The sequence below is a fragment of the Entelurus aequoreus genome, linkage group LG14 (genome assembly GCF_033978785.1).
Source record: "Entelurus aequoreus isolate RoL-2023_Sb linkage group LG14, RoL_Eaeq_v1.1, whole genome shotgun sequence".
NCBI classification, from domain to species: domain Eukaryota; kingdom Metazoa; phylum Chordata; class Actinopteri; order Syngnathiformes; family Syngnathidae; genus Entelurus; species Entelurus aequoreus.
The window spans coordinates 51,428,967-51,450,076 of NC_084744.1; the positions used below are offsets into that span (position 1 = coordinate 51,428,967).

Below are 21,110 nucleotides of genomic sequence, written 5' to 3' on the forward strand. Positions count from 1 at the left end.
TGTTTGTATCATCATCACTATAAAAGTGGGTGACATTGTTATCACCAGGAAAGATGAGGTCACCTACCTAGGTTCCATTCTAGAGGCTAATCTTTCATGTGATAAAACGGCAACCAAGATAATCAAAAAGGTCAACCAACGAATGAGATTTCTCCTCTCTGGTCAACAAAAGCACCATGAGGATTCTAGCGGGAACTCTCGTTCAACCCTTTTTCCATTACGCATGCACCTCCTGGTACCCTAGCACCTCCAAAACCCTCAAATCTAAACTCCAAACATCCCAGAACAAGCTAGTCAGATTACTTCTAGACCTCCACCCCAGATCACACCTCACTCCTACCCACTTCTCCAAAGTGGGCTGGCTCAGGGTGGAGGACAGAGTAAAACAACTTGCACTGAGCCTAGTCTATAAAATCCGCTACACCTCCCTGATACCGAAGTACATGTCAAACTACTTCCTTAACGTAAATGACCGCCATAACCACAACACCAGAGGGAGCTCCACTAACCACGTTAAACCCAGATTCCAATCTAACAAAGGTCTTAACTCATTCTCTTTCTGTGCCACATCAATGTGGAATGCGCTCCCAACAGGTATAAAAGAAAGGGCATCTCTATCCTCCTTCAAAACCGCAATAAAAGTTCACCTCCAGGCAGCTACAACCCTAAACTAACACCCTCCCCGGATTGTTAATAATCAAACGTAAACAATCAAATGTAGATACTTTTTCTTATGCCTTCTGATCTCTCTCTCTCTCTCTATCTCTATATCTATATCTCTTTCTCTATGTCCACTACTTGCTGTCCATATCCTACCAAGTCAGACCTACACTGTTCCAATATCCATTTCTCTGTTCTCAATTGTTGATGACTGATAACAACCAAACCTAACCCCCCACCCACCTCCACACCCCGGATTGTAAATAATGTAAATCATTAAATGTGATTAGCTTGTGTGATGACTGTATTCTGATGATAGTATATATCTGATAGTATATATCTGTATCATGAATCAATTTAAGTGGACCCCGACTTAAACAAGTTGAAAAACTTATTCGGGTGTTACCATTTAGTGGTCAATTGTACGGAATATGTACTTCACTGTGCAACCTACTAATAAAAGTCTCAATCAATCAATCAATCATTCATGTATACATAATTCCTTACAAGAAATAACATAAATTATTATTGTTTACTTGTTTGTTTGTATCATAATTCATGCATACATCATGTTCATTAAAACGACAACCGCCCGGCATGATGGACCGAAGCACCGCTGTCATCTTGGGGGCGACAGAGTATATACGGCACTGGCATGACAACAACCTAATGTAAGGGCTCGTGCAAAGCCAACAGATCGAGCGTGGAGCCTCCATTCTGAAGGAAGCTTATTTTATTTTTTTCCATTTTATAATTAGCCAATTGAGTCAGACTGCCGAGAAATATGATGAACATTTACAAGCACTTCACCCAAAATTCAAGCATTTTTCAAACCTTGAAAACACAACATTCAAACCCAAGCATTTTCAAGGTTTTTAAGCACCCGTACGAACCCTGAATCATGTATAGTTGCAGATGAATCGAACAATTAAAACATTTATTTTTACATTAATTTATTTTGAGCTCCTCTACACTAATAAGCCGGCAGTACTTCAGGTTTTGAGCAAATAAATTACGTACATTCATGTAAATAATTTATAAAATATTTTTGTGTATGTCATTCTGATGATAAATTAGCATAAGGGCTTATTTTTAGGTAATTTAAATCAGTGTTTAATGTAGGACCAGGGCCCCTTTTTGGGCTGCCAGAGCCCACTAGAGGGCCACCAGAAGAAATTTGTAGCTGTGTTCCCTATAGGCGGTAGTGGTACTCAGGTGTAATACACTTTTCTACCACTTGTGGAAGTAATGACAGTATCAGACAAGCAGAAGAAGTCTGGATCCAAAGACAGAGAAGTTTCTTCAGCGCAAAAATTATGACTTGAGTAGTGAAGCTGTATTTTTATACACTTAAATTGTATTGACAGTTTATTTAAGAAAATAAAGTTTATTTATTTTTCATCAGTTTTTATGAATCCCATCTTTTACATCAGTATTTATTTTTATAATAAGTCTGACCTAGGACTTGATAATAATATTCTTTGTGATTACCATATGCTTTCATATCATTTGATAAGGTTGTAGACTGTAAGTAGGTTGGATATGATTATTGAATATGATTGAAATCAAGAGTATGATGACTAATTCAATGTTAATATTTGAGTGGGATGCCAGGACCCTCTGTTGTGCAAATGTTGGGCTTGGGGGTCAAAAAGGTTAAGAACCCTAATTATGAAAGCAAGTAATTTGCTGTGATTCAAAACTGTGATTAATCTGATTTAAAAAATAACAATTTGTCAGCATTCATTTAAATACAAAATATGTTTGATAACCATCCACTTGCATCAATGGACTGCAGTTCCATTCTTTTAACACTAGGTGTCCTTGTTATCCCACTTGGTGCAAACCAGCATATAGAGAGACTATGGCCAACATGGTTTCAAAGTTATGTTATGCTATGTTATTTTACATCAGCCCGAGTGGAGAAACAAAAAAAAACAAAAAACAGAAACAGAGACTGAGACACACAAAGGAATCTAAACTAAACATTTAAGACTCACAATGAACACATAAATCAAAAGTCATCTGCGGGTTTTAAGCTGTGCTCTAAAAGAGTCCAGAGTGGTGGCAGACTTAATATTCAGAGGGAGCTTATTCCATTGCCTAGGTGCCAAGTTGGCAGCTAACATGGCGCCCTGTAGTCACATGAGGGGCTTTTGACCAATCATTTGGGAGATCCTCTGATCCATACTCTCTCTGTTTGGTCAAAAGCCCCTTACGTGACTACAGGGCGCCATGTTCGCTACCAACTGGAAAAATCGAGTTCATTGTACTCGCTCTATACTTGGTAAAAGTGCAGATTAGGCAACATTGTTTTGTCATTTATGTGGCAATGACACAACCAAATATAAACATATTGAAGACATTTGAGTAATGTAATGACTAACGACTACTAATGCGAGTGAGCCTCTCACCAAGCTGCGCCCACAGCGGGTTGTACGGGTGCGTCTTGGCCAGCATGTCCACGCTCTGCGAGGAGTGCTTCTCCAGGAAGATCTTGATGGGCGGCTGGCCGTTGGGCATGACCGTGGGCACCCAGGCCAGATGGTTGGTCAGGATGGCGGTCAGCAACGCCGGGAGGAACCTGGAAAGAGGGAGGGAGGAGAGGGGTCAGCGGAGGAGGGGTGGGATGCCGGCTGGGGCTTTTATCGAGAGTTGAAAAGGTCATATGTGTCAACAGTGACAGCTAGAGAGACACACACACACACACACACACACACACACACACACACACACACACACACACACACACACACACGCGCACGCACACACACACACGCGCACGCACACACACACACACACACACACACACACACACACACACACACACACACACACACACACACACACACACACATTCTTGTGACATGATTCACTTCTCATTTCTAAACCACAAGTGTCTACTTCCCATCCTGTCCCATGACTCCACACGGTCATGGCGGTCAAAGTCAGCCCTTGCGGCAACAATATGATTATTAGAAACTAGAAAATTCCCAGAAATCTTGATAGGCCTGCTATCTGCGCTTACTTTTTTTAGGTTTAAACATACAAACCCCGTTTCCATATGAGTTGGGAAATTGTGTTAGATGTAAATATAAACAGAATACAATGATTTGCAAATCCTTTTCAACCCATATTCAGTTGAATATGCTACAAAGACATTATATTTGATGTTCAAACTCATAAACTTTATTTTTTTTTTGCAAATAATAATTAACTTAGAATTTCATGGCTGCAACGCGTGCTAAAGTAGTTGGGAAAGGGCATGTTCACCACTGTGTTACATGGCCTTTCCTTTTAACAACACTCAGTAAACGTTTGGGAACTGAGGAGACACATTTTTGAAGCTTCTCAGGTGGAATTCTTTCCCATTCTTGCTTGATGTACAGCTTAAGTTGTTCAACAGTCCGGGGTCACCGTTGTGGTATTTTAGGCTTCATAATGCACCACACATTTTCAATGGGAGACAGGTCTGAACTACAGGCAGGCCAGTCTATTACCTGCACTCTTTTACTATGAAGCCACGTTGATGTAACATGTGGCTTGGCATCGTCTTGCTGAAATAAGCAGGGGCGTCAATGATAACGTTGCTTGGATGGCAACATGTGTTGCTCCAAAACCTGTATGTACTTTTCAGCATTAATGGCGTCTTCACAGATGTGTAAGTAACCCATGTCTTGGGCACTAATACACCCCCATACCATTACAGATGCTGGCTTTTCAACTTTGCGCCTATAACAATCCGGATGGTTTCTTTTCCTCTTTGGTCCGGAGGACACAACGTCCACAGTTTCCAAAAACAATTTGAAATGTGGACTCGTCAGACCACAGAACACTTTTCCACTTTGTATCAGTCCATCTTAGATGAGCTCAGGCCCAGCGAAGCCGACGGCGTTTCTGGGTGTTGTTGATAAACGGTTTTCGCCTTGCATAGGAGAGTTTTAACTTGCACTTACAGATGTAGCGACCAACTGTAGTTACTGACAGTGGGTTTCTGAAGTGTTCCTGAGCCCATGTGGTGATATCCTTTACACACTGATGTCGCTTGTTGATGCAGTACAGCCTGAGGGATCGAAGGTCACGGGCTTAGCTGCTTACGTGCAGTGATTTCTCCAGATTCTCTGAACCCTTTGATGATATTACGGACCGTAGATAGTGAAATCCCTAAATTCCATGCAATAGCTGGTTGAGAAAGGTTTTTCTTAAACTGTTCAACAATTTGCTCACGCATTTGTTGACAAAGTGGTGACCCTCGCCCCATCCTTGTTTGTGAATGACTGAGTATTTCATGGAATCTACTTTTATACCCAATCATGGCACCCACCTGTTCCCAATTTGCCTGTTCACCTGTGGGATGTTCCAAATAAGTGTTTGATGAGCATTCCTCAACTTTATCAGTATTTATTGCCACCTTTCCCAACTTCTTTGTCACGTGTTGCTGGCATCAAATTCTAAAGTTAATGATTATTTGCACACAAAAAAAAGTTTATCAGTTTGAACATCAAATATGTTGTCTTTGTAGCATATTCAACTGAATATTCAACCAGCTATTGCAAGGAATTTAGGTATTTCACCATCTACGGTCCGTAATATCATCAAAGTGTTCAGAGAATCTGGAGAAATCACTGCACGTAAGCAGCTAAGCCCGTGACCTTCGATCCCTCAAGCTGTACTGCATCAACAAGCGACATCAGTGTGTAAAGGATATCACCACATGGGCTCAGGAACACTTCAGAAACCCACTGTCAGTAACTACAGTTGGTCGCTACATCTGTAAGTGCAAGTTAAAACTCTCCTATGCAAGGCGAAAACCGTTTATCAACAACACCCAGAAACGCCTTTCAGCTTAACCAGCTGCTAAGCATCAAATATGTTGTCTTTGTAGTGCATTCAATTAAATATGGGTTGAAAAGGATTTGCAAATCATTGTATTCCGTTTATATTTACATCTAACACAATTTCCCAACTCATATGGAAACGGGGTTCGTACAAAATTAGCTAACGAGCTTGCATAAAACATCAGCATGATGGCATAGGACAGGGGTCGGCAACCCAAAACGTTGAAAGAGCCATATTGGACTAAAAATACAAAAAACTCATCTGTCTGGAGCCGCAGAAATTGAAAAGCCGTATATAAGTCTTATAAAGAAGGTAACAGATGACGTACGTGTCTATATTGGCTATAATAACCTACTATCAAAATGACTATGTGTTGCAGGCTGACGCAACTCTTCGTTGACAGAAATGTTGAAATTAAATATTTATTCTACACATTTTTACAACCATTTGTAAACCAGAGGCTACTCAGAAAGTGAGATAACTGGAAATTACTGGCTTTTAATGGCCGAAGGAATAGATGTGTGTGTCCAAGTTAAAGGAAACGGCATATAATATATTTATTACAATCTTTGCAAGCTGGGTAACGTTTGCTGTGGTCTGGAACAAGATGGCACACAAACAACTATCAGAAAAGTAGCCAATATTACATACAGATAATGTGTCATGAGACGTGCAAAACTAAATTATATACAAAGAGGATAAAAGTAAAGGATATTAAATGAGCTCAAATATACCTACAAACGAGGCATAATGATGCAATATGTAAATACAGCTAGCCTAAATAGCCTGTTAGCATTGATTAGCTTGCAGTCATGCACTGACCAAATATGCCTGATTAGCACTCCAACACGTCAATAACAACAGTGTATCATCACGCACAGTATAAAACTTTTGGTGGACAAAATGAGACAAAGGAGTGGAATATTTTACATGTAAACAACGTCACAGTCCACACTATGGTGAGTTCAAAAACCGCCGAAATTAGTAGGACAATACGATGTTCACCAAATACTCTCATCGGTGAAGCATACATACAAACATACTAAACAGTGGGCTTTCTAACAATTGGAAAGGTTTGTTCATGTTTGTCCTCAAACAAAAAACATACTAAAAATATATTTTTTTCACCCATCTTTTTACATTTTCAATCCTTTTCTGTTTCGAGAGCCACGGGTTGCTGACCCCCGGCAAAGGAAAAATTAGCCAAGTTGACAACACTTTGCTGTGGTGTGTGTGAAAGATAGAGCCGCCAAGACCCGCCTTACATTGCTTCTGATTGGCCTACATTGGCTGGTGCCTTCTGTAGTTGGCTAGTAGGCACAATCATTTATGAATCGTTCTGGGATTGTTTATTTTGGTCAATCAATCAGTTACTCGAAATACGAGAAGTCGCAAAGAAAAAAGTGTGTTATGAAAAAAATTAATATAGAGTAGTGAATGGGGAAAAAGAAGCGGGAGAAATTTCAAGTGTGGCGTGAGAATGGGATGAATTGCGTGACTCTCACGCTCAAATATCAAAATACATGATTGCGAGGTTTAACCATACAAAATTAGCTAAAAGCTAGAAGAAAACATTCATTTTTTGACATGACTAAAGGTCATATAATATTCTAATTAGTATCAGTACCTTGATACAGTTCAAAGGTACTTTTTCCAAGCCCTACTGTGTCTGTAGCTTTAATGCTAATGAGCTGTGTTTGTTTTGTGTACTTTTGACATAAACACTAACTGTGCACTTGGCCAATGTAATATATGTCACAAGTCCATCAGGAAGTTTTTCCTTCAAGACGTCATGAAAACATATGCAATGATAAAGTGAGTGTTTGAGTGGCTCTTCTTTCAAAAGCAGATCAAACAAGATTAGAGATTTTTATCACATTCTGTTAGGGGTGTCTTGATCAGACGTTGATATCGGTCTGATATCAGCCACAAAAACAAGTATGGGATTATATCAGCTGACTTGTAAAATGTGCGATACAAGCAGTCCTGCCGCATGTTATCTTGTGTGTGATATCATGCGTCCTGCAGCGTGTTTACTTGTGTGTGATATCATGTACAATACAAGCAGTCCTGAAGCTTGTTTAGTTGTAAGTGACATCATGTGTGATACAAGCAGTCCTGCAGCATGTTTACTTGTGTGTGATATTGTGTGCAATACAAGCAGTCCTGCAGCATGTTTTCTTGTGCGTGATACAAGCAGTCCTGCAGCTTGTTTAGTTGTAAGTGACATCATGTGCGACACAAGCAGTCCTGTAGCGTGTTTACTTTTGGTGATATCATGTGCAATACAAGCAGTCTTGCAGCATGTTTACTTGTTGTGTGTAATAAAAGCAGTGTACTTACTTGTGTGTGATGTGTCCTGCAGAGTGTTTACTTGTGTGTGATATCATGTGCGATACAAGCATTCCTGCAGCGTGTTTACTTGTGTGTGTGATATCATGTGCGGTACAAGCATTCCTGCAGCGTGTTTACTTGTGTGTGATATCATGTACAAGACAGGCAGTCCTGCAGCGTGTTTACTTGTGTGTGATATCATGTGCGATACAAGCGTTCCTGCAGCGTGCTTACTCGTGTGTGATGATATGTGCCCTGCAGCGTGTTTACTTGTGTGATATCATGTGCGATACAAGCAGTCCTGCAGCATGTTTACTTGTGTGATATCATATGTCCTGCAGTGTATTTACATGTGTGATACAAGCAGTCCTGCAGCTTGTTTACTTGTGTGGGATACCATGTGCGATACAAGCAGTCCTGCAGCGTGTTGGTGTGTGATATCATGTGTGATATAAGCAGTCCTGCAGCGTGTTTACTTGTGTGTGATACCATTTGCGACACAAGCACTCTTGCAACTTTTTTACTTGTACGCGATATCGTGCAGCATGTTTACTTGTAAGTGATAGCGTGTGCGATACAGGCAGTCTTGCAGCATGTTTACTTGTGTGTGATATCATGTGCGATACAAGCAGTCCTGCAGCGTGTTTACTTGTGTTATATCATGCAGCGTGTTTACTTGTGTGTGGTATCATGTGCGATAGAAGCAGTCCTGCAGCGTGTTTACTTGTGTGTGATATCATGTGCGATACAAGCAGTCCTGCAGCGTGTTTACTTGTGTTATATCATGCAGCGTGTTTACTTGTGTGTGGTATCATGTGCGATAGAAGCAGTCCTGCAGCGTGTTTACTTGTGTGTGATATCATGTGCGATACAAGCAGTCCTGCAGCGTGTTTACTTGTGTTATATCATGCAGCGTGTTTACTTGTGTGTGGTATCATGTACGAAACAAGCAGTCCTGCAGCGTGTTTACTTGTGTGTTATATCATGCAGCATGTTTACTTGTGTGTGATATCATGTGCGATAGAAGCAGTCCTGCAGCGTGTTTACTTGTGTGTGATATCATGTGCGATACAAGCATTACTGCAGCGTGCTTACTCGTGTGTGATGATATGTGCCCTTCAGCGTGTTTACTTGTGTGATATCTTGTGCGATACAAGCAGTCCTGCAGCATGTTTACTTGTGTGATATCATATGTCCTGCAGTGTATTTACATGTGTGATACAAGCAGTCCTGCAGCTTGTTTACTTGTGTGGGATACCATGTGCGATACAAGCAGTCCTGCAGCATGTTTACTTGTGTGATATCATATGTCCTGCAGTGTATTTACATGTGTGATACAAGCAGTCCTGCAGCTTGTTTACTTGTGTGGGATACCATGTGCGATACAAGCAGTCATGCAACGTGTTGGTGTGTGATATCATGTGTGATATAAGCAGTCCTGCAGCGCGTTTACTTGTGTGTGATACCATTTGCGACACAAGCACTCTTGCAACTTTTTTACTTGTACGCGATATCGTGCAGCATGTTTACTTGTAAGTGATAGCGTGTGTGATACAGGCAGTCTTGCAGCATGTTTACTCGTGTGTGATATTATGTGCGATAGAAGCAGTCCTGCAGCGTGTTTACTTGTGTTATATCATGCAGCGTGTTTACTTGTGTGTGGTATCATGTGCGATAGAAGCAGTCCTGCAGCGTGTTTACTTGTGTGTGATATCATGTGCGATATAAGCAGTCCTGCAGCGTGTTTACTTGTGTTATATCATGCAGCGTGTTTACTTGTGTGTGGTATCATGTACGAAACAAGCAGTCCTGCAGCGTGTTTACTTGTGTGTTATATCATGCAACATGTTTACTTGTGTGATATCATGTGCGATAGAAGCAGACCTGCAGCGTGTTTACTTGTGTGTGATATCATGTGCGATACAAGCATTACTGCAGCGTGCTTACTCGTGTGTGATGATATGTGCCCTTCAGCGTGTTTACTTGTGTGATATCTTGTGCGATACAAGCAGTCCTGCAGCATGTTTACTTGTGTGATATCATATGTCCTGCAGTGTATTTACATGTGTGATACAAGCAGTCCTGCAGCTTGTTTACTTGTGTGGGATACCATGTGCGATACAAGCAGTCCTGCAGCATGTTTACTTGTGTGATATCATATGTCCTGCAGTGTATTTACATGTGTGATACAAGCAGTCCTGCAGCTTGTTTACTTGTGTGGGATACCATGTGCGATACAAGCAGTCGTACAGCGTGTTGGTGTGTGATATCATGTGTGATACAAGCAGTCCTGCAGCGTGTTTACTTGTGTGTGATACCATTTGCGACACAAGCACTCTTGCAACTTTTTTACTTGTACGCGATATCGTGCAGCATGTTTACTTGTAAGTGATAGCGTGTGCGATACAGGCAGTCTTGCAGCACGTTTACTCGTGTGTGATATTATGTGCTATAGAAGCAGTCCTGCAGCGTGTTTACTTGTGTGTGATATCATGTGCGATACAAGCAGTCCTGCAGCGTGTTTACTTGTGTTATATCATGCAGCGTGTTTACTTGTGTGTGATATCATGTACGATACAAGCAGTCCTGGAGCGTGTTTACTTGTGTGTTATATCATGCAGCGTGTTTACTTGTGTGTGATACCATTTGCGATACAAGCAGTCCTACAGCGCGTTTACTTGTGACTGATATCGTGTGCGGTACAAGCAGTCCTGTAGCGTATTTACTTGTGTTATATCATGCAGCGTGTTTACTTGTGTGGGGTATCATGTACGATACAAGCAGTCCTGCAGCGTGTTTACTTGTGTGTTATATCATGCAGCGTGTTTACTTGTGTGTGATATCATGTGCGATACAAGCAGTCCTACAGCGCGTTTACTTCTGTGTGATATAATGTGCGATACAAGCAGTCCTTCAGCATGTTTACTTCTGTGTGATATCATGTGCGATACAAACAGTGTTTACTTGCGCAAAGCTAGACATCTAAATGTCCTCCAAAAGGCACACAATTTCTTCTATTTTACTAAAGTCATTCACATAAGGTAAACATGCTAGGCGACAGGCAGCTACACAACAGCTAAGCACACAAGCTAGACAAAGAAAATAATCATTGAACAATAAAACAGCACATTTGTCAATACAAACAAGTACCAAATAATTACAGTTGCATATTACTTACACGTACAAAGTCTCCAGTAACAAACGTGTCTACATCATTTAACTTACTGCGCCATGAGCTTGACTTAATTAATTATTGTGACCACTAGGTGTCACCAAACAAAATCAATTACCATTCTACTTTAACGTAAAGACAGCATAAGTCCATTCCAGACGGTTAAAATAAAGAGGTTAGTGTTTTTCATACCCACCATTAATCTTTGTTTGACTCATTTCACTACTAAATAACACTGTATCAGACTGATACCAGTATGGGCCAATACTGAAGTCTCCTATATTGGTATCATATCTGGAGAATTCCTATATTTTACTGTTGTAAATGTATTTGTGACATAAGCCAAACCAAAACAACAAAAATCCTTTACGCAACCTAACAATTGTAGGCTGCAAGATTTGCATTAACAAAGCCACGCCTTGGTGGAGGTAAATTGACATTGTAGGAAAGTGTTGAAGTTGCCTAAATCATACACACTTCAAGCTCCACACATGGCGTTGAATACGAGCGCGTGTGTTCAATACGAGGCCTTGCTACCAATTCATTCATGCACACAAACGGCGGCGGTCGGCCATATTTGTAAGGGGCAACAATCAGCTAATTGTGACTGGCAGGGATGTGCTCAGTCAGCCCTAAAGGGGAAGACACATGGCAGTGTTGTGGTGGCACTGGTGTGTGTGTGTGTGTGTGTGTGTGTGTGTGTGTGTGTGTGTGTGTGTGTGTGTGTGTGTGTGTGTGTGTGTGTGTGTGTGTGTGTGTGTGTGTGTGTGTGTGTTCTTGAATTCCCAATATGGAAAACCATAGCATCTAATAGAGAGCCAAATACTAGAGTCTTTGAACATTGCTCCAAAGTCAGGATTTTTTTCTTGATTTAATGTACATACAAAAGTAAACATTGACAGGTGCAAAGGCAGTAATATATGATAAAACAAGACGGCAGCTAAAGAAGGACTTCCCTATTCATCCCCGAAAAAACCCGCCAGGTGAACAGCTGATTTTATGACTTCCGGTGCTGACGTAAGACAACCCATATGTGACCATAGGATGGACAAATACACTACGGTACTAAGACTATAGTGGCCATTAACAGTTAGCTTCTACAGCTGGGTTGCCCAAAGTGCGGAACAGGGGCCATCTGTGGTCCGTGACTTGTTTGTCATCGGCCTTAAGCACATTACAAAAAACAAAAAAATAGAGATCTCATTTGCACCCCTGGTGGTGAAATTTATCAAAATGAGGGTGGTCCCAAAAAGGAGGGATTTTTCAAATTGACAGTGTGTCGGTTTTAAAAGTGCTCCCCCTCTGGCCAACATATGAAATAACAAGTGTGTGTAAAAAATTGAAGTGCTCCCCCTATGGCCAACATATGTAATAAAAAGTGTGTGTAAGAAATTAAAATGCGCCCCCTTTGGCCAAAATTAATTAAAAAATTTAATAAATATGTAAATAGAGACATACTGTAATAACTTGAAGTAAATAATACAAACCAATTACCGGTACAAACAAAAAATAAAAAAAATAAAAAATCACTAAAAGCAGTCTTTTTCTCACAATGTGTTGACTTTTTTTCTCATATTCTTTCTGTTTCTGTAATATTGCAATATTTTCTCGTAAAATTATGACTTTTTTATGTAAAACTTATTACTTTTTAATCCAAAATGGTGACATTTGTCATATAAAATTCGGACTTATATCGCAATATTGCCAATTTTTTTGTTGTTCTGGTAAAATGTTGACATTTTTTGAGTAAAATGATGACCTTTGTCATCATTTTGCCAGGTAAAATTCCCGTTATAATTATAATAATACAGGACTGCTTGTATCGCACATGATATCACACACAAGTAAACACGATGCAGGACTGCTTGTATCGCACATGATATCACACACAAGTAAACACGCTGCAGGACTGCTTCTATCGCACATGATATCACACACAAATAAACACGCTGCAGGACTGCTTCTATCGCACATGATATCACACACAAGTAAACACGCTGCATGATATAACACATTATAATGAGGGGCGGCGTGGCGAAGTTGGTAGAGTGGCCGTGCCAGCAATCGGAGGGTTGCTGGTTACTGGGGTCACATCCGTTGTGTCCTTGGGCAAGACACTTCACCCTTGCTCCTGATGGCTGCTGGTTAGCGCCTTGCATGGCAGCTCCTGCCATCAGTGTGTGAATGTGTGTGTGAATGGGTGAATGTGGAAATAGTGTCAAAGCGCTTTGAGTACCTTGAAGGTAGAAAAGCGCTATACAAGTATAACCCATTTATCATTTATCATTTATAATATTGGCAAAATGTTAGTGTTCTTATAAAAATTGTGACTTTCGTCGGGTAAAATGACGACTCTTTTCATGAAACCGCCAAAATGTTAAGCTTTTCTTGTAAAACTGCGACTTTTATCATAATATTGCACAAATGTTCAGTTTTTCTTGAAAAATTTTGACTTGCGTTGAGTAAAATGACGACTTTTATCATAATACTGCCAAAATTCTAAGTTTTTCTGGTGAAATTGTGACCTTTTTTTTGTAAAATTTTGACTTGCGTTGAGTAAAATGAGGACTTTTATAATAATACTGCCAAAATTCTAAGTTTTTCTGGTGAAATTGTGACCTTTTTCTTGTAAAATTTTGACTTGCGTTGAGTAAAATGATGACTTTTTTTATAATACTGCCAAAATTCTAAGTTTTTCTTGTGAAATTGTGACCTTTTTCTTGTAAAATTTTGACTTGCGTTGAGTAAAATGACGACTTTTATTATAATACTGCCAAAATTCAAAGTTTTTTTTGTGAAATTGTGACCTTTTTTTTGTAAAATTTTGACTTGCGTTGAGTAAAATGACGACTTTTATTATAATACTGCCAAAATTCTAAGTTTTTCTTGTGAAATTGTGACCTTTTTTTTTGTAAAATTTTGACTTGCGTTGAGTAAAATGATGACTTTTATTATAATACTGCCAAAATTCTAAGTTTTTCTTGTGAAATTGTGACCTTTTTCTTGTAAAATTTTGACTTGCGTTGAGTAAAATGATGACTTTTTTTATAATACTGCCAAAATTCTAAGTTTTTCTTGTGAAATTGTGACCTTTTTCTTGTAAAATTTTGACTTGCGTTGAGTAAAATGATGACTTTTATTATACTACTGCCAAAATTCTAAGTTTTTCTTGTGAAATTGTGACCTTTTTCTTGTAAAATTTTGACTTGCGTTGAGTAAAATGATGACTTTTATTATACTACTGCCAAAATTCTAAGTTTTTCTTGTGAAATTGTGACCTTTTTTTTGTAAAATTTTGACTTGCGTTGAGTAAAATGACGACTTTTATTATAATACTGCCAAAATTCTAAGTTTTTCTTGTGAAATTGTGACCTTTTTCTTGCAAAATTTTGACTTGCGTTGAGTAAAATGATGACTTTTATTATACTACTGCCAAAATTCTAAGTTTTTCTTGTGAAATTGTGACCTTTTTTTTGTAAAATTTTGACTTGCGTTGAGTAAAATGACGACTTTTATTATAATACTGCCAAAATTCTAAGTTTTTCTGGTGAAATTGTGACCTTTTTTTGTAAAATTTTGACTTGCGTTGAGTAAAATGACGACTTTTATTATAATACTGCCAAAATTCTAATTTTTTCTTGTGAAATTGTGACCTTTTTTTTTGGAAAATTTTGACTTGCGTTGAGTAAAATGATGACTTTTATTATAATACTGCCAAAATTCTAAGTTTTTCTTGTGAAATTGTGACCTTTTTCTTGTAAAATGTTGACTTGCGTTGAGTAAAATGATGACTTTTTTTATAATACTGCCAAAATTCTAAGTTTTTCTTGTGAAATTGTCACCTTTTTCTTGTAAAATTTTGACTTGCGTTGAGTAAAATGATGACTTTTATTATACTACTGCCAAAATTCTAAGTTTTTCTTGTGAAATTGTGACCTTTTTTTTGTAAAATTTTGACTTGCGTTGAGTAAAATGACGACTTTTATTATAATACTGCCAAAATTCTAAGTTTTTCTTGTGAAATTGTGACCTTTTTCTTGCAAAATTTTGACTTGCGTTGAGTAAAATGATGACTTTTATTATACTACTGCCAAAATTCTAAGTTTTTCTTGTGAAATTGTGACCTTTTTTTTGTAAAATTTTGACTTGCGTTGAGTAAAATGACGACTTTTATTATAATACTGCCAAAATTCTAAGTTTTTCTGGTGAAATTGTGACCTTTTTTTGTAAAATTTTGACTTGCGTTGAGTAAAATGACGACTTTTATTATAATACTGCCAAAATTCTAAGTTTTTCTTGTGAAATTGTGACCTTTTTTTTTGTAAAATTTTGACTTGCGTTGAGTAAAATGATGACTTTTATTATAATACTGCCAAAATTCTAAGTTTTTCTTGTGAAATTGTGACCTTTTTCTTGTAAAATGTTGACTTGCGTTGAGTAAAATGATGACTTTTATTATAATACTGCCAAAATTCTAAGTTTTTCTTGTGAAATTGTGACCTTTTTCTTGTAAAATTTTGAATTGCGTTGAGTAAAATGATGACTTTTATTATACTACTGCCAAAATTCTAAGTTTTTCTTGTGAAATTGTGACCTTTTTTTTGTAAAATTTTGACTTGCGTTGAGTAAAATGACGACTTTTATTATAATACTGCCAAAATTCTAAGTTTTTCTTGTGAAATTGTGACCTTTTTCTTGTAAAATTTTGACTTGCGTTGAGTAAAATGATGACTTTTATTATACTACTGCCAAAATTCTAAGTTTTTCTTGTGAAATTGTGACCTTTTTTTTGTAAAATTTTGATTTGCGTTGAGTAAAACGACGACTTTTATTATAATACTGCCAAAATTCTAAGTTTTTCTGGTGAAATTGTGACCTTTTTTTTGTAAAATTTTGACTTGCGTTGAGTAAAATGACGACTTTTATTATAATACTGCCAAAATTCTAAGTTTTTCTTGTGAAATTGTGACCTTTTTTTTTGTAAAATTTTGACTTGCGTTGAGTAAAATGATGACTTTTATTATAATACTGCCAAAATTCTAAGTTTTTTTTGTGAAATTGTGACCTTTTTTTTTGTAAAATTTTGACTTGCGTTGAGTAAAATGATGACTTTTATTATACTACTGCCAAAATTCTAAGTTTTTCTTGTGAAATTGTGACCTTTTTTTTGTAAAATTTTGACTTGCGTTGAGTAAAATGACGACTTTTATTATAATACTGCCAAAATTCTAAGTTTTTCTGGTGAAATTGTGACCTTTTTTTTGTAAAATTTTGACTTGCGTTGAGTAAAATGACGACTTTTATTATAATACTGCCAAAATTCTAAGTTTTTCTTGTGAAATTGTGACCTTTTTCTTGTAAAATTTTGACTTGCGTTGAGTAAAATGATGACTTTTTTTATAATACTGCCAAAATTCTAAGTTTTTCTTGTGAAATTGTGACCTTTTTCTTGTAAAATTTTGACTTGCGTTGAGTAAAATGATGACTTTTTTTTATAATACTGCCAAAATTCTAAGTTTTTCTTGTGAAATTGTGACCTTTTTCTTTTAAAATTTTGACTTGCGTTGAGTAAAATGATGACTTTTTTTATACTACTGCCAAAATTCTAAGTTTTTCTTGTGAAATTGTGACCTTTTTTTTTAAAATTTTGACTTGCGTTGAGTAAAATGACGACTTTTATTATAATACTGCCAAAATTCTAAGTTTTTCTGGTGAAATTGTGACCTTTTTCTAGTGAAATTCCAACTTATTTTTCACAACAAGCTTTTTTATATTTGCATAGTATGTATATATTATTAATGTTGTAAATACACATCTTTATATATCTAGAAAGGGTGGTCTTAAAGAGGTATTTTTCGGAGGTTTCAAGAAGGTAACAAATACAAGAATGTGTGTGTGTGTGTGTGTGTGTGTGTGTGTTTTGGGGGGACACGGGTCACTTAACTGGTTCTTGGAGGCCTGCTCCATCAGCAGAGAGAACTCCCGCATGAAGAGACTACACAGGTGGTTTTTCTCCGACGCTCCCGACATCATCTTCAGCCAGACGGGCTCTGCCACCCTGGGCATGCTGTAGAGGTCGCATATGGTCATCCTGGAGAGGAGGGGGCGGGGGGGAGCAGAACAGACGCGTTATTGTCTGTACGGGTAAACAAGACGTTTCAGTTGACAGAGCCTCACTGTGGAGACCCTGGCCAGGCCCGCACACATTACACGCCCACACTGGTGTGCAACATGCCAGAATGGTCGAGAAGGCCTGGAGTTTCCATGGGGGCGGGGGGGGGGAGGGGGGGGCACGACTCGGCCGCAGGCCAAGATTGGACACGGAGGGGGGAATCTCTGCATCTGTATAAGTCCGAGCTGCTATGTGAATCACTACAATGACAAGACACACTACTCACTCTGTGTCTCACCTCTTTAGCACACGGTCAGTACTAAGAGTTGTACGGTATACCGGTACTAGTACAGTACCACGATACTAATGAATCATATTCGGTACTATACCGCCTCTGAAAAGTACTTTAAAGTTAATCTGTGTGATACATAATTCCTTGTATTAGCATGATAATGCACCCAAACTATCACAAAACAGGCTGTTTTTTTGTATTTAAGAAAGTACATTTTTATTGTATTTGTTTTGAAAATGCAAAATATGCATGTCTTCCTCTGAAACAGTTCAAAACAATTGACGCCGTGTTTGTTTACAATTAGCTCAGGGGAATTGTAGGACATTAATAGGGAAAAAGAAGCGCTTGATTTACTCACCCTAACCTGCCTATAGTACAGTATAAGTAATTTATCTTCAATGGATCTATTTTTTAATGTTAATCGGTGTGATACATAATTCCTTATATTAGCATTATAATGCACCCAAACTATCACAAAACAGGCTGTTTTTTTTCTATTTAAGAAAGCATATTTTTAATGTATTTGTTTTGAAAATGCAATATATGCATGTCTTTCACTGAAACAGTGAAAAAGTCCAAAACGATTGACGCCGTGTTTGTTTACAATTAGCTCAGGGGGATTTTAGGACATGATTAGGGAAAAAGAAGCGCTTGATTTACTCACCCTAACCTGCCTATAATACAGTATAAGTAATTTCTCGTCAATGGATCTATTTTTTAATGTTAATCGGTGTGATAAATAATTCCTTATATTAGCATGATAATGCACCCAAACTATCACAAAACAGGCTGTTTTTTTCTATTTAATAAAGTATATTTTTATTGTATTTGTTTTGAAAATGCAAAATATGCATGTCTTCTTTTGAAACAGTGAAAAAGTCCCAAACGATTGATGCCGTGTTTGTTTACAATTAGCTCAGGGGGATTTCAGGACATGATTAGGGAAAAAGAAGCGCTTGATTTACTCACCCCAGTATTAGTAATTTCTCTTCAATGGATCTATTTTTTAATGTTAATCGGTGTGATACATAATTCCTTATATTAGCATGATAATGCACCCAAACTATCACAAAACAGGCTGTTTTTTTTCTATTTAAGAAAGCATATTTTTATTGTATTTGTTTTGAAAATGCAAAATATGCATGTCTTCTTTTGAAACAGTGAAAAAGTCCCAAACAATTGATGCCGTGTTTGTTTACAATTAGCTCAGGGGGATTTCAGGACATGATTAGGGGAAAAGAACCGCTTGATTTACTCACCCCAGTATAGGTAATTTTTCTTCAATGGATCTATTTTTTAATGTTGATCGGTGTGATACATAATTCCTTATATTAGCATGATAATGCAACCAAACTATCACAAAACAGGCTGTTTTTTTTCTATTTAAGAAAGTATATTTTTATCGTATTGGTTTTGAAAATGCAAAATATGCATGTCTTCCACTGAAGCAGTGAAAAAGTCCAAAACGGTTGACGCCGTGTTTGTTTACAATTAGCTCAGGGGGATTTTAGGACACGACTAGGGAAAAAGAAGCGCTTGATTTACTCACCCCAGTATTAGTAATTTATCTTCAATGGATCTATTTTTTAATGTTAATCGGTGTGATACATAATTCCTTGTATTAGCATGATAATGCACCCAAACTATCACAAAACAGGCTGGTTTTTTTCTATTTAAGAAAGTATATTTTTATCGTATTTGTTTTGAAAATGCAAAATATGCATGTCTTCCTCTGAAAGAGTGAAAAAGTCCAAAACGATTGACGCCGTGTTTGTTTACAATTAGCTCAGGGGGATTTTAGGACATGATTATGGAAAAAGAAGCGCTTGATTTACTCACCCTAACCTGCCTATAGTGCAGTATAATTAATTTCTCTTCAATGGGTCTATTTTTAATGTTAATCGGTGTGATACATGTTTCCTTATATTAGCATGATAATGCAACCAAACTATCACAAAACAGGCTGTTTTTTTTCTATTTAAGAAAGTATATTTTTATCGTATTGGTTTTGAAAATGCAAAATATGCATGTCTTCCTCTGAAACAGTGAAAAAGTCCAAAATGATTGACGCCGTGTTTGTTTACAATTAGCTCAAGGGCATTTTAGGACATGATTAGGGAAAAAGAAGCGCTTGATTTACTCACCCCAGTATAAGTAATTTCTCTTCAATGGATCTATTTTTTAATGTTTATCGGTGTGATACATAATTTCTTATATTAGGAATTATATTACAAATGCACCCACACTATCACAAAACAGGCTGTTTTTTTCTATTTAAGAAAGTATATTTTTATTGTATTTGTTTTGAAAATGCAAAATACACATGTCTTCCTCTGAAACAGTGAAAAAGTTCAAAACGATTGATGCTGTGTTTGTTTACAATTAGCTCAGGGGGATTTGAGAACACGATTAGGGGAAAAGAAGCGCTTGATTTACTTACCCTAACCTGCCTACAGTACAGTATAAGTAATTTCTCTTCAATGGATCTATTTTTTAATGTTAATCAGTGTGATACATAATTCCTTATAATAGCATGATAATGCACCCAAACTACCACAAAACAGGCTGTTTTTTTCTATTTAAGAAAGTATATTTTTATCGTATTGGTTTTGAAAATGCAAAATACCAAAATGTCCCCGCATGCTTTGATTTTTCAGTGCGTGGCCGTCAGTGGAAAAAGTTTGGACACCCCTGTTTTAAATGGTCAAGAGTCGCCATCTTGGCTACACCGTGGAAGGGGAGGGACAAGCAAACTAATCGATATTGCGATGAGTGTTTCCACTAATGGAATTAAAGAGTCTACATTTGTGCAGCAGCTGGCAGCCCGCCTGAGATCCTCTGATGGTCGCCCAAAGTCGTATGACAGCGCGCCTACCTGGGGTGGCGCTGGCAAACAGAAACGTCGTCGCAAACCAGGAAGGAACAAACAAAACACAAACTCTCACTTTTCACGCGGCGTCTAAATTTAGGCGTGATGGCCTTTGCCTTTGACTTCATGGAACATTACAAAAGGGAGTCTCCCTCTCTCACCTCTCCTGCCCTCGCACGCCCACGCCGCTCTGACGTAGGTAGGGTTGGAGGGTGCCCAACATGCCCACGCATGCTGACAAAGATAAGCTGTTCACTTGGCCAGAGCACGTGCGCATAAAAGTCAAAGGCGTCTATATCGGGATCCACCAAGCCAGAGTGGCCAGCAAACAAAAAAAAAAATTAAAAACTACATGCTTGGAAACACAAATACTGCATCCATCCATCCATTTTCTACCGCTTGTCTCTTTCGGGGTCGCGGGGGGCGCTTGAGCCTATCCCAGCTGCAATCAGGCGGTACTCAATGTACAAACCCTGTTTCCATACGAGTTGGGAAATTGTGTTAGATGTAAATATAAACGGAATACAATGATTTGCAAATCCTTTTCAACCCATATTTAATTGAATGCACTACAAAGACAACATATTTGATGCTTAGCAGCTGGTTAAGCTGAAAGGCGTTTCTGGGTGTTGTTGATAAACGGTTTTCGCCTTGCATAGGAGAGTTTTAACTTGCACTTACAGATGTAGCGACTAACTGTAGTTACTGACAGTGGGTTTCTGAAGTGTTCCTGAGCCCATGTGGTGATATCCTTTACACACTGATGTCGCTTGTTGATGCAGTACAGCTTGAGGGATCGAAGGTCACGGGCTTAGCTGCTTACGTGCAGTGA

At 38.1% G+C, this 21,110-nt stretch overlaps 1 protein-coding gene across 2 annotated transcripts in view; it reads right to left on the minus strand.

Moving 5' to 3' along the window:
* The window catches only part of fnip1 (folliculin interacting protein 1), a 142,003-nt gene that overhangs the window by 21,451 nt on the left and 99,442 nt on the right, over positions 1-21,110 (minus strand). For both annotated transcript variants that reach the window (XM_062070142.1, XM_062070141.1), the window contains 2 exons: positions 16,950-17,096; positions 3,075-3,244 (listed from right to left, as the gene is read on the minus strand). In XM_062070142.1, coding sequence (XP_061926126.1) covers positions 3,075-3,244; positions 16,950-17,096 — 317 coding nt within the window. The remainder of the gene's footprint in view (positions 1-3,074; positions 3,245-16,949; positions 17,097-21,110) is intronic.